Source organism: Thermothelomyces thermophilus, chromosome 1 (genome assembly GCF_000226095.1).
Source record: "Thermothelomyces thermophilus ATCC 42464 chromosome 1, complete sequence".
Taxonomy (NCBI): domain Eukaryota; kingdom Fungi; phylum Ascomycota; class Sordariomycetes; order Sordariales; family Chaetomiaceae; genus Thermothelomyces; species Thermothelomyces thermophilus.
In genome coordinates, this window is record NC_016472.1 from 9,030,784 (window position 1) to 9,043,364 (window position 12,581).

Consider the following 12,581-nt stretch of genomic DNA (forward strand, 5'->3'; position numbering starts at 1 on the left):
CACCCAAGTTGCAAGCTGCCTCGTTTTCTGGCTCCGTCATCATGCAGCGCCGCCAGCCAGAGAGAAGGAATAAGGTTACGCAGTCCTTAGCGGCCAAAACCACCCAAATACACCACTACACTAACAACGGCCTCATATGGTTCTCATTCTCCGGGTATCTGACCCGCCGCAGTAAAACAGTGAGGTGACCCTACAGAAACAATGGCGTCCTCTTCCACGCCAGCGACGCCGCTGCTCTAGTACGTCCACCGCTTTCCCTCCTCCTCCTCCTCCTCCTCATCATCATCATCACCATCATCCGTTTCCCAAGTGTCAATCTTGCGTGTGCATGCATTAGACATAGCGTACGAGAGAGAGAGTATTGCTTGTCGGTAGAGTTCAATCTTTTTTTTGCTAACCATCGAAAAAAAAAACAACCACATCGGTCGATCCTCCCCCCCGCACGCAGTGCCTGCATCGCGCACAACACAACCATCCTGGCCGAGTGCACGACGTCGGCCAGCTCGCAGACGTCGTCACTCGCCTCGCTGATCCTGCCCAAGATCGACCACGCGAGCCCGCAGAAGCTGACGTACACGCACGGGGCGCACCACATCCACTACATCGCCGCCTCCCCCTCCGAGTACCCGCCGGCGCGGCCGACGGCGGGCGGGCTGACGTACCTGGTGGTGTCGGACGCCGCGGCGGCGGGCAGCCGGCGGCTCTCGTTCGCCTTCCTGGCCGAGCTGCGCGCCCGGTTCCTGGCCGCGCACCCGCCCGAGACGACCGACTTCGCGGACCTGCCCAACTACGGCTGCGCCGGCTTCGCCGCCGACATGCGCGCGCTCATGGTCCGCCTCGGCGCCGGCGCCGCCGCCGCCGACGACGCCATCGGCAACGTCCGCCGCGAGATCGACGACGTCCGCGGCGTCATGACCCGCAACATCGAGGGCCTCCTCGAGCGCGGCGAGCGCATCGACCTGCTCGTCGACAAGACGGACCGGCTCGGCCAGGGCGCCAGCGAGTTCCGCGTCAGGAGCCGCGGCCTCAAGAGGAAGATGTGGTGGAAGAACGTCAAGCTGATGGGCCTGCTGGGCTTCGTCCTGATCCTGATCCTCGTGACAATTGTCGTGTCGGTGAGGAGTTAACGGGGGGGAGAAAACCAAAGGGGTGGTGGGGAAGAGGTTTTTTTTCAAGACAGGTTGGCCTTCTTCAATCGGTATCGGTCTGATGGCGTTTCTAAGGGGGGGTGGGGGTTCTTGGATGCCTAGTTTGAGTTCGCACAGGCACACTACACGGGTCAGAGGCGCGTTTCCGGTTTGTGTTTGAATGAATGCTGAGGAGTAATGACTTTCGATTTCAAGATTACCTCCCTGCCTGCCTACCTGCCTACATGCCTACATGCCTACATTTGCGCCTTGCTTAGCCTGCCTATATAACTAATCTAAACTATTTCGTGGCTTCAAAACCTATTACAACAACAAACTGCTGACCCTATATATGAAGTTGGTATCCTCCGGTTGGTTAACTACGTCATGTACTATACAACCGTCGACCTGCCAGCTGACAAACGCTCCTTTGATTCCTCCATATAACAAGACTCAAACACACCGCACCAAGCCTGCCAGTCCCCTCACAACCGCGGGCCAGCCGGCTTGTCACTGCCGCGCGGCGCATCCTGGTAGACATAGCCGTGCGCGACCGGGCTAGACTGCGGGCCTGGTGGGATGGAGAACGACGGCCGGCGGAGCTTGTCTGTGAAGAAGACCGGGTGGCAGTATGAGGAGTCGTGGTGGGAAGGCCGGCCTTGCCCGCCCCAGAGTTTCTGGCAGGGGACGATCAAGTCTTGCGCCGGCACAGCCAGTGGTGTGGGTGCTGCTGGCGGTGGTTGAATTGCCGCTGCCATGGCTGGATTGAGGTAAAACCGAGACCCCCCGAACTGCAGGCACTCGCGCTCGCGGTGAGCGTGCCGAGGTCTGAGAGAGCTTGTTCGACCTTGTCGGGATTGATTTGTCGATGCAGATCAGATTATCAATCTCGCTACCAATCGGCTTGATTGAGAGAGAGCGCCGAGTTGTTCTTCTGCCTCTTCCGTCTTGGGAACAATTCGAGATTGTTGAAGTGGTGTCTATGAGACTTTGTTGCGTGGTTGTTGAAAGACTTCATAAACGAGGCCGTCGCGTTAATGACGTGCCCGTCTTCACGTGCAACCCCCCATCATCAAGTTGCCGATGTGGCCCCTCTTTCCCCGGTTCCCGGAAATACTAGTACTGGCTGCGGGTGTGCTGTGGGTCCTCGGCCGTTTATTCCCCGGTGGTTGCTCTCGCCGAGAACCGAGTGGTGGGCATCCATCATTAAATAAGGGGAGACCATAAGACAGATTGAAAAAGTGAAAAAGAAAAAAAAAAAGAACAAACAAGATCAAACCCGCCAGGCTCCAATGGCCAGTCACTTGGCATTATTTCCTGCAGCCTTTCCCTTCTTTGCACCCTTCTTCTGGTTCTCCTTGGCCTTGCCCTTCTTGATGGCCCCGATCAGCGAGTCGATCTCCTCGACCTGAGCCGCCCGCTTGGCTTCCTCCTCCCTCCTCTTCTCTTCCCTCTTCTCCTTGGCCCTCTTGAGGGCCTGCTGCTTCTCCACCCGCTCGATGAGCTGGTCGCTCGACTCCCAGAGCTTCTTGGCCACCTCCTCATCGTCCACGTCCTTGCGGGCACAGTCCACATCCATGCACTCCTTGATCAGCCGGCCGCCGGGCCGCCTCACCACGCTGCCGTCCATCATGGCGTAGAGAAGCGACTGGGAGGCCATGTAAGGGCTCTTGAGCAACAGCCAGGAAAAGAAGTAGAAGATCAGGTAGACCAGCAGCCCCCAGAGCGAGCCTCTCGTCAGCCACCTCCTGGTGCCCGGCGTGCGGGCGTACCCCGGGTCGACGAGGACGACCTTCGCGTTCATGGGCAGCTCGTCCGGCCGCTTGTAGGCGTCCAGGTGCTTCTGGTAGGCCTTGGCAAACACCATCAGGGCGAGCTTGCTCTGCGCGTACGCCTTCTGCGGGGTCCAGTCGGCGCCCTTGAGCGGGTCGTCCAGCCTGGGCGACGAGATGTAGCTCGAGCAGGTGGCCACCACGATGCGCACGTCGCGGTCGAAGGGCTGGGCGCGGATGGCCGGGCTGAGGATGCCGAGCAGGTGGAAGTTGGCCAGGAAGTTGACCATCCACGTCACCTCGACGCCCTCGGCCGTCTCGACGCGCCGGCCGCCGGGCGGCACCATGGTGGCGGCGCACAGCACGATCATGTCGAGCCGGCGGGGCGGCGCGTTGTCGATCCAGCGCGTGGCGAACCGGCGCACGCTGTGCAGGTCGGCCAGGTCGACCTGCTCGGCGTACACCATGTGGTTGCCGGTGCGCGCCCGCAGGTCCTCGACGTACTCGACCACGTACGAGTCGCTCGGCGGCGTGCGCGTCAGCAGCACCACCTGGGCCCCGCGCCGCGCCAGCTCGTACGCCGCCACCGCGCCGATGCCCGACGTCCCGCCCGTGATCAGCACCACCCGCCCGTGCATGTTGCGCTCCGCCGGGTTGTGCCGCCCCGAGCTGTACCATTTCGTCAGCGTCACCGCCGAGAAGGCCGTCGCGTACTTGAGCAGCCGGTACGGCTCCGGCATCCAGGGCGGGTAGCCATTGAAGTATAGGGAGGCGAGGAAAGGAATCGGCATCTCCGTCCTTTCCTTTTTTTCCTTTTTTTTTTTTTTTCTCTCTCTTCTTTCCTTTGTCTCTTCTTTTGCCTTTTCTTTCTTTTGTTGCCCGCGGCTGCTTGTCGGGAGGAGGAGGACACGGTGTGATCACGGCGAGGACATTCTTGTCTGGCAGGCGGTCGTGAGTTGACGTCGACTTAACGAGGTTGCGTGTTGAAGTTAGGATTGGAGATCTCCTGTGTCTTCTGTTGCGCTTTTGCTGAAGTTAGGAATGTGGATACCTAGCACGAGGAAGCCCAGCGAACGGAGTACCTACCCAGGTAAGGCGGCCGCTCCCAAGACCACTGACGTCGGCCCCTGATCTGCATGCTGTGGGCCAGACCGTTTAAGGATGACAGGGGGAGCTTCAGTGGGGCCGGTCTGCTCAGTGGCTCCCGGAACCATACCTTCCTACGGATACAGTGTACGCTCGAATCCGGAGTGTAGCCTCAATTGCCACTCACACTTCAGTTCATGGATCACAATTGCTACCAGAGTGCCTTATGTCGAGATATCCTTTGGTTCGTCCTCCGATCAAACGTCTGCCACCCTTTCGTCATCCCCCAAGGTTTTCCTAGAACGCAAGATCTTCTTCTATTCGATTTTCCTTTTTTTTTTCTCATTTGATTTAGTACCCTTTTCGTTTCTTTTTTTTTTTTTTCCTTCCTAGTGAGCGTTTGACAGATACCACACCAGCGACCAACGATGGGCTCGCCCAGGCGCAGCTCAAGCAACGGCGATGAGGAGGATGACTATGACCAGATCCCACTCCAGCACCAGCGCCCATTTGGGACCGGGCTGTTCAGGAAACCGATAGCGTTTGTATCTGCTTCGGCGGGAGCGCAGCAGCTCAAGTCGGTCGATGACACAGCAGCAGCGACACCGCGCCAGGACGTGGCCGACATCTACCTGAGCATGGTTCTCCCCGAGGACGCCACGCGGTCGCGGTCGGCGCCGCCCACAAGCAACAACAACAGCAGCAGCAGCACCACTACCACTACCAAGACAGCGGGGGACGAATCATCCCAGCCCTCAACATGCCCGGTCTGCAGACTTCCCCTCGACACGGACCCTGAAACCCACCAGCAGACCCTCGCCCACCAGGTCTGCCTCCCCCACTCGCAGCCCCCCTCGGCCCTGGACCGCACCCGCATGGGCCTGGCCTACCTCTCCGCCTACGGCTGGGACCCCGACTCCAGGAGGGGGCTCGGCGTCGAGCAGCAGGGCATCCGGTACCCGGTCAAGGCCAAGGTGAAGGACGACAACCTCGGCATCGGCATGCGGGCCCCGTCGCCGCCGCCTCCTCCCGGAGAGAAGCAGAGGGAGGAGGAGAAGAAGAAGAAGAAGGCGCAGCTGCTCGATGCCAAGAAGGTCCGCAAGATGGCGCTCGACGACAGGAAGAAGGCCGCCAGGATCCGCCAGGACCTGTTTGGCGATGGCAGGCTGGAGAAGTACTTGGGACCGGGGGCGGCGGGATGAGCGAGCGGCGTTCCGCAATTTATACAGCCTCATCGTCATCTCTCTCTCTCTCTAGCTACCTCGCACCGTCTGCTCCCCCTATGCCCTTCCAACCCTCGGGGGAACTTCGAGTCGACGAGAGAGGGCGGAGACCAGCACCAGCAGCGAGATTTGCCCTTCTCCGACCCCCCCTCCCCCTTTCTAGGGGCTTGGTATAGCTTGCCCACACGGTCCCGCCTTCACCGCGCGGCTTGAGCTGAAGCGTATTCGCTGCATGTTCCAACAACACACTAGATGGCAAGGATCGAGTCGCGCTCTCTGCCTGGAGATGGTTTGATCCCCCCTCCAAGGTAGTGTTGTCTCGGCTTCAAGAAGCACACAAGACACGCAAAGAACGGACCTCCCGGCCGCTCCCTGGGAAACATGCTCTTCCGTAGTTGGCTAGTTCGTCAAGTTCAAGTGACGGCTTAAACGCCGACTGAGGAGGCTCGCAGCTTAGGGATAAAGGTGAAGTTGAAAAAGGATAATGGTAGGTTGGGAGGGACTTTGTTGAAGGGGGTGGGGGGCGGTAGGGTCGAGTATCTTAGTCCGAGAGACCGATCAGTGTCGAACTGAGGTTCTCATAAATCCAACGTAGTGCGAATCTGCAGCGTCGTTCCATAGAAGCCTGTGTTCATAGCGCCTCATCCAATATTTTATTTTTTTCACCAAGGCATCAACCAGATATCGTGGTAGATTCCATGCGCTAATCGTGAAAACAAATGCCGATCCCACCCACACCCTCTCACCTCCCCTCGCCTCAGTCACCTACGCCCTCTCGCCCCCTCCAGACCATCCTCCAGCACTTCCCTTCTTCTCCACGACCCCTGCCTCCACCTTGGGTGCCGCGGGCAACTCGACGCCCGCGAACGTCCACTCCATGCCCACATAGCCATCACTCAGCACCAGAACGTCCACCTTTCTTCCTTTCTCCTCCTCTCCCTCCTTCACGTCCGGCACCTGAACCACGGTCCGCGCCGTCGGCCGCTCGCCCACCTCCACCACTGCCCTCCTGCCTTCCTTACCATTACCACCACCACCACCACCACCACCACCACCACCACCACCACCGGGCCTCCACCCGACCCTCTTGATGGCGAGCACCTCATCCCGCGCCAGATCCCCGACGATCACGAACCACCCCTCCGTCTGCGGTTTAGGGAATCGCGGGGCGTAGATCCTCGCCTCGCGCTCCGTGACCGGGTTGAGCCGGCGCAGGCTGATGGCCAGCGAGCCCGTCTTGATGTCCTCCACCGCCACGCTCACGTCGGGGAGGGCGGCGGCCGCTTTGGTGAAGCGCGGGAGCTGCGAGTGCGGGACGCCGAGCTGCTCTCGGGCCAGCTTTTCAAGGAGCTTCGGGTTGGAGACTAGCTTGGCGATTTCTTTAAGGGGGATGGGTTTAGGTTGTGATGGCTGTGACGATGAAGATGAAGATAACGGTTCGGCCGCCACGCCCGGCAGAATCGAGGCCGGGTTCTCGTCCGGCCAGCGGGCTGATTTGACGCACTGCAGAAGGCGGATGAACTCCAGCATGGAGCTGAGGTAGCCCAACTCGGCCATGACGTCGATACTGGCCTGTATGATGCGGATGGCCTGATCGAGGACGCTGGTCTGGTCGCCGACGTAGTCGGTGATGGGTAGCCCGATGCGCGACATGTGTGCTTGCAGCAGGAGGAACGCCTTGACGTGCGGGTCCCACATGGGCAGGCCAAAGGCTGTGCCCGGAAAGGTGAGGTTGCGGGAAAGCTCGGCGTTGATGAGGTCTTCGTTGTGCCGAACGGGCAGCTCGTCGTATTCGGTCGCGCGGCACATCCAAGTCAAGGCATCGAGGAAGGAAGCTCGGGGCTTGGCTTTGCGGACGAGGTGTCGAATCGTCTTGTGGGAGAGGTAGTAATAGCTCATGATCTTGCCGAGCGGTGTTGGGTCGACATCCCCGTTGGGGTAGACCTCCACGCATTTGGACTCGGTGAGCTCGGCCAGAGAAGCATCAACCATGGATATCATGAACTCGTTCGCCAGCTGCTGCGCAGTGGTCGAGTTATGCTCCTCCGCCGAGATCTCGAGCCCATAGTAGGACGGGTTCTTGTGCAGGCGCCGGAAGAAGAAGGTCCATGTCAGATAGTCCAGCGCGTCCTGCTTCGTGACGATAGTCTCGGCGCAAATCTCGGCGCACAAATGGTTATCAAGCACTGTATGGAGCGACGATTCGACCGGGAAACCCGTGTGCAGGAAATGTTTGTAAAAGTCCTTCTTGGAGTTCTGAGTGAAGATGCGGGCTACGCCCGAATCGTCGAACTGCGGCCGGCCGGCCCGGCCGAGCATCTGCAGCACATCGGTCAGGTCCATGTCCTTGTACGCCTCGATCTTGGCATCGTAATACTGAGTCCCCTTTACGACGACGAGATGGGCCGGAAGGTTGACACCCCAGGCAAGGGTGCTGGTGGCGATGAGGATCTGGATCTTGTTGTTCAAGAAGAGCTCCTCGGCAATCTGGCGGTCCGACTCGACCAGACCTGCGTGATGCAGACCGATACCGAAGCTGATGGCCTCTTTGAGCGCCTCATCCTTGACCCGCGAGAGGTTCAGCTGGAGGTCGTCCTCATCCATGTGGAGGAAGCGCCGCGGGTTGTCTTCCATCCCGCAGAGGTTGATAAGATCCTTGGCCGTCAGACGCGTCTGCCGACGAGAGGGAACAAACACGATGACCGGTTTCTCGGGGCTGTGGTTCAGAATAGCCAGGAAAGTGGGCCGGTTCATCGACTGCATCAGTGGGCAGAAGCCCCGGACTTCGGGGAACCCGTCGATGTAGAGCTCCAGCGGGACCGGGCGGACCGAGTGACGGAAGTTGAACAAGCCCTCCTCCTTGACACCTAACCAGTTGGCTAGGTCCGTGGCGTTCGCGCACGCTGTCGACATGCCCAGCAGCCTGACAGCATTCTTGGTGGACGAGGCAATGTAGTTCATGCGAGAAACAATGATCTCCAGAATCGGACCACGGTCTCCCGCCAACAAATGGATCTCGTCAATGATGACGAGGCTGACCTTCCGGACGTAGCTCCTGGTCTGCCAACTGCGCGAAATGCCGTCCCACTTCTCGGGCGTCGTGATGATGATGTCGGCATCCTCGATGGTCCGCGTATCGGGCGTATTGTCGCCTGTTAACTCTACCAGCTTCAAGCCCAGAGGCCGAGCGAGCCGTGTCCCCCAATCCTTGACGCGCTCGCGCACGAGCGCCTTCATGGGCGCAATGTAGACGACCTTGGAACCGGGGCGCTCGCGGAAGGCCCACCACATGGCGAGCTCAGCGGCAACCGTCTTGCCACTCCCCGTCGGCGAGCCTAGGAGGACGTTCACCGGCCGGTGATACAGCGTGTGGAACAGCTGGGTCTGCATCGGGTTGAAGAAGTGGAATCGCTTAGCGTAGATCTCCTCCAGAGCCTGGTTCTTGAGCGCCGTGATGGGCAGCGGCTGCAGATTGAGGAGGTCCGTGTAGACGCTCTCCGTGTCAGGACGAATGAGATGTTGAAACGAGACGGCGGTCACCGTCTCGGCGCCGAGCCAGCGATCTGACACAGCCCGCACATAGATCTGGTCCGGGAGCGGGTCGGAGAGCGGAATGGTGAAGTTGAGCTCATGATCATCGTGTAGCTTCTTCCTGTTGAGGATGAAGAACTCGTGATGGTATATCTCGGAGGTATCCGAGTTCTCGACCCAGATATAGTACGACTCGGATGTCCCATGAAGGTGGTCGTTCCAGCGGAAGTCGGGGGTGATGTAGAGCTTGATCCTCAAGACATCCCGGTTCAGGGGCGCGATCTCAGCCTCGACGCTCAGCGTTGGGAAGTTGTCGAGGAGCTTCGCAATCTTGGTCCCCATCCGATAGTTGTTGACGAGATTTCCAATCTCCGCGGGCTCCATCTCCCGCAAGGAGTCGATCGACAGCGAGTCTTTCGCCTCCAGATTCTTGAGAACATGCTTTGGAAGATCAAACTGATGGAACGGATGCCGGAACATCCATATACGCTTCTCGATGGATTTCGCCAGTGTCAACAATACCAAGCATTGGTAGCCCCATCGCCGATTCAGCGCAATCATAAACAGGGCCCTGCAGATACGCCCGGCCTGCTGGGCGACATAGTTCAAATCGTTGGTTAGAGCAAAATCCTCCGGCTGGCCCCTCGAGATGTAGACCTGCAGCAGAATGTTGGTCTTCGTCTGCGCCTGATCGATGCCCCCATCAACCTTGTAGGGGACGAAGTCATCGTTCTGCCTCATCTTGGTCAGCTCATCCGCCTCGTTGTTTCTCGACTGGATGTTGTCGAATTCGCCGCTCATGGCGATCATCTTCAGAATATCCTTCTCCTCAGAATTAGGCCTCATGAGCGAGTTAAAGATCTGTATACTGGTATGCTGAATGTAGTACTGGCTGGCGATCCGGCCGATATCTTTGCTGCGCAGCTCCTCGGTGGGCTCGTTGAAGATGATCATCTGGCACTGCTGGAGCGTCCTCGCCGCCTCGATGGCCAGCTTCCGTCGCCGCTGGACGAGGGAGCGGTCGTCGTTAAACTCGGCCCACTCGATGCCGTATGCCATGGGGTTCTTCTTCATGCGCACAAAGAGGTACGAATACCCGATCCACTTCACAGCATCGTTTATCGAGTTGACGGTGCCCAAGGCAATCTCTGCATTCAGGTTGTCGACGAGCTTGCTCGAGAACCTGGACTCGATAGGAAGCTGCTCCGTCACCGCCGTGAGGTAATGGGCAAGCTTGTCGTGGGTGGTACAGATCATACCGATACCGACGTCCTCAAACTGCGGACGACCGGCACGACCGAAGATCTGGAGCACGTCAAGGATGCCCAGGTCGACAAACTTGCCATCCTGGGCGCTGTACACCTGCGTCCCCTTGATGACGACCGCGGCAGCCGGCAAGTTGACACCCCAAGCCAGCGTGGCGGTACAGCAGAGGACCTTGATGACGCCTTCGGCAAACAGGCGCTCCATGAGATTCCTGTCTGAACGCGCCATGCCGGCGTGATGGATACCCAGACCCTTAGGCACGAGATCCCGGATCTCGCGGGCCTTGGTTGACTTGACATCCTTCATGGCCTGCTCGTACTTTTCGTGGCCGCAGGGGTCGAACAGGCCGACGCAGGCGTCATCAGTCGCCTTCTCGTACAGCATCTTGGCGGTCGCCTGAGTGTCTCGCCGGGAGTGGACGAACACCATGACCTGGTGGTCCTGCTCGAGCATCTCGCGCACCTTTTCGAAGGCGACCTGGTCGAGGTTGTCCCGTGATTGCTTGCTGTTCGGCTTTCCCTTGACCCCGATAAAGTGTTGCTCGAGCGGGACTGGTCGGAAGGAGGCATCGAAGTAGAACAGCCCGGTCCGTTTGTTAACGCCCAAGAACTCGGCTACATCGACGTAGTTTGGGAGCGTAGCGCTGAGCCCGATGATGCGAATCATGGATTGCGTGCTCTCGACCTGCCGCTGCGTCCTGGCCACCAGCGACTCCAACACGGCGCCTCTCTCGTCGTGGAGCATGTGGACCTCGTCGATGATGAGCAGCCGTACCTTTTGCACCAGCTCAGTATCGCCAGTCCCTTTTCTCGTCACGACGTCCCATTTCTCAGGCGTCGTAACGATAATCTGCGTCTGTACAATCTCCGACTTTGTCAGATGCATATCGCCGGTGTACTCGCGGCAGCGCAGCCCGAGCCAGGCCAGCCGTCTTCCCAGTTTCTCGGTGATCTCCGCCGCCAGGGCCTTCATGGGCGCGACGTAGACGATCTTGAAGTCCTCGGCCTGCACGGCAAAATCGGTGGCCAGATGGTCCTCGAAGGGGCTCGGAGTCAGATACTGGCCGACGGTGTGCAAGATGGTCAACATGGCAGCATCCGTCTTGCCCGCGCCGGTCGGGGCGCAGATGAGCATGTTCTCGCTGGTCTTGTAAGCAACCGGGTACACCAGGCTCTGCATGCGGTTGAGCGTCCTGTAGCCCTTGAAGGTGGTCCTGCACAGACCGTCCATGTCGGAGATCTTGACGAGCTTCTGGCCCGGCCAGAGGGTGCCCTTTTTCCCCGCCGGTACCACATACTCCTCGTACTTCTCAAACTCTAACCGCTGACTTCCCACGGGCAGCTTGTACTTGGCACCGGTGTGACTCAGCGTGTTGCCGGCGCTGTACGTCTTGTAGACGTACGGGTACTCCTCCTCCTTTTCGCGGGCCGCGGCCAGGGGGGCGGCTTTGTGCTCGAGATCCCTGCGTCGGAGAGCCTCCTGCCTCTGAGCCTTGGTCAACAGCCTCGGCGCCTGGCCGGTCGACTCGTCGCGTAGGCTCTCCGAGGCTACGGAAGCGACGATCTCGGCCCGGTGAGAGACCAGGTCGATGATGAAGTCCAGGTCGTCAAACCCCACTAAATCCGTCAATAATGACTGGAGCTCGCCCTCGGGCCTGCTGGTGCCCAGGATGTCCATGATCTGGTCTTGCAGGGCGGTGGGCGAGAAACCGGATTTGCGCGAGGAGAGCTCGACACATCTCGAGGCCAACCAGTGAGCATCGAAAACGACGGGTGTCCCGCCGTCCACGCCGTCAAACATATCGCCGCTGTCAAAATCGAGCTCGTCCAGCTCGTCGTCCGAGATGAAGTCCCACACATCGCGGGGCCCGTCTCGGGGCTCGTATGTCTGGTCAATCTCATCGTCGTCCCAGTCTGACCCATCCGTGTACTCGACGCTGCGACTCGTGTCTAACCCTGCAACGGCGGCCTTCATGGCCTCCGCCTGGGCGCGCCATTCAGCGATGGTCGCGCAGCTCTCGGGTGATGATGGTCCCGCCATTGTTCGTTTCTTCGTGCGGGTGGAATATTCTCGGTGGCCAAACCTTTGGTGAGACAGAGCAGCTGCGCGGATTAAGCAACAAACAACAGAACTTTTCGATCACTGAAACAGCTGTGCCAGCGAGAAAAATTCACAACCCCGTGAGGGAGGGTATCATTTCGCGGCGGGAGCTTCAGAAGACCAACGTTCCCGGGTTGAGTCAGCCCGGCGAATCTACTGGGCTGCGGAAGGTACCTTGGGTATATCAGCCACGGAGTGGGAAGTCGCATTTCGGTGGATTACAACGAGGCCCACAAATACGGATAGAGACAAGTGTACAACAGCAGCCATCTTGCGTAGGGAGGTACTTAAGAACAAATTCGCCTCAATTCAAGCTTCGGCTATGCCAATGTTAACATCAATGTAAGGAAGGTGAGTACCGTAGCTACTCCTAGGTCGGCCAGGTCGTTGTGCCTCTGTCAAAGAACCGTTCTTCAAACAATGGGCATCGTAATTTGGTACGGCCGAGTGTAAGTTTCGTATCATATTTCACCGTG

The 12,581-nt window shown here is 59.1% G+C and overlaps 5 protein-coding genes across 5 annotated transcripts; 2 read left to right on the forward strand and 3 right to left on the reverse strand.

The window, feature by feature from the left end:
- The first annotated feature begins 14 nt into the window (after positions 1–14).
- MYCTH_2299040 (uncharacterized protein) lies at positions 15–1,370 on the forward strand. The gene is made up of 2 exons (XM_003660527.1): positions 15–239; positions 449–1,370. Exons 1-2 carry the CDS (start codon positions 202–204, stop codon positions 1,125–1,127), a joined length of 717 nt encoding a protein of 238 aa, XP_003660575.1. The 5' UTR covers positions 15–201; the 3' UTR covers positions 1,128–1,370.
- Positions 1,371–2,025, reverse strand: MYCTH_2299041 (uncharacterized protein). The gene has a single exon (XM_003660528.1). It carries the CDS (start codon positions 1,883–1,885, stop codon positions 1,613–1,615), a length of 273 nt encoding a protein of 90 aa, XP_003660576.1. The 5' UTR covers positions 1,886–2,025; the 3' UTR covers positions 1,371–1,612.
- A 359-nt stretch (positions 2,026–2,384) lies between these two features.
- Positions 2,385–3,955, reverse strand: MYCTH_2299042 (uncharacterized protein). Its single transcript, XM_003660529.1, has one exon. The coding sequence runs from the start codon at positions 3,688–3,690 to the stop codon at positions 2,428–2,430; it is 1,263 nt and encodes a 420-aa protein (XP_003660577.1). The 5' UTR covers positions 3,691–3,955; the 3' UTR covers positions 2,385–2,427.
- Positions 3,956–4,413: 458 nt separating this feature from the next.
- On the forward strand, positions 4,414–5,187 carry MYCTH_2107979 (uncharacterized protein; the record flags this gene model as incomplete). Its single annotated transcript, XM_003660530.1, has 1 exon — positions 4,414–5,187. One exon carries the CDS (start codon positions 4,414–4,416, stop codon positions 5,185–5,187), a length of 774 nt encoding a protein of 257 aa, XP_003660578.1.
- An 80-nt stretch (positions 5,188–5,267) lies between these two features.
- On the reverse strand, positions 5,268–12,265 carry MYCTH_2299043 (uncharacterized protein). The gene has a single exon (XM_003660531.1). The coding sequence runs from the start codon at positions 12,043–12,045 to the stop codon at positions 5,974–5,976; it is 6,072 nt and encodes a 2,023-aa protein (XP_003660579.1). The 5' UTR covers positions 12,046–12,265; the 3' UTR covers positions 5,268–5,973.
- Positions 12,266–12,581: the final 316 nt, after the last annotated feature.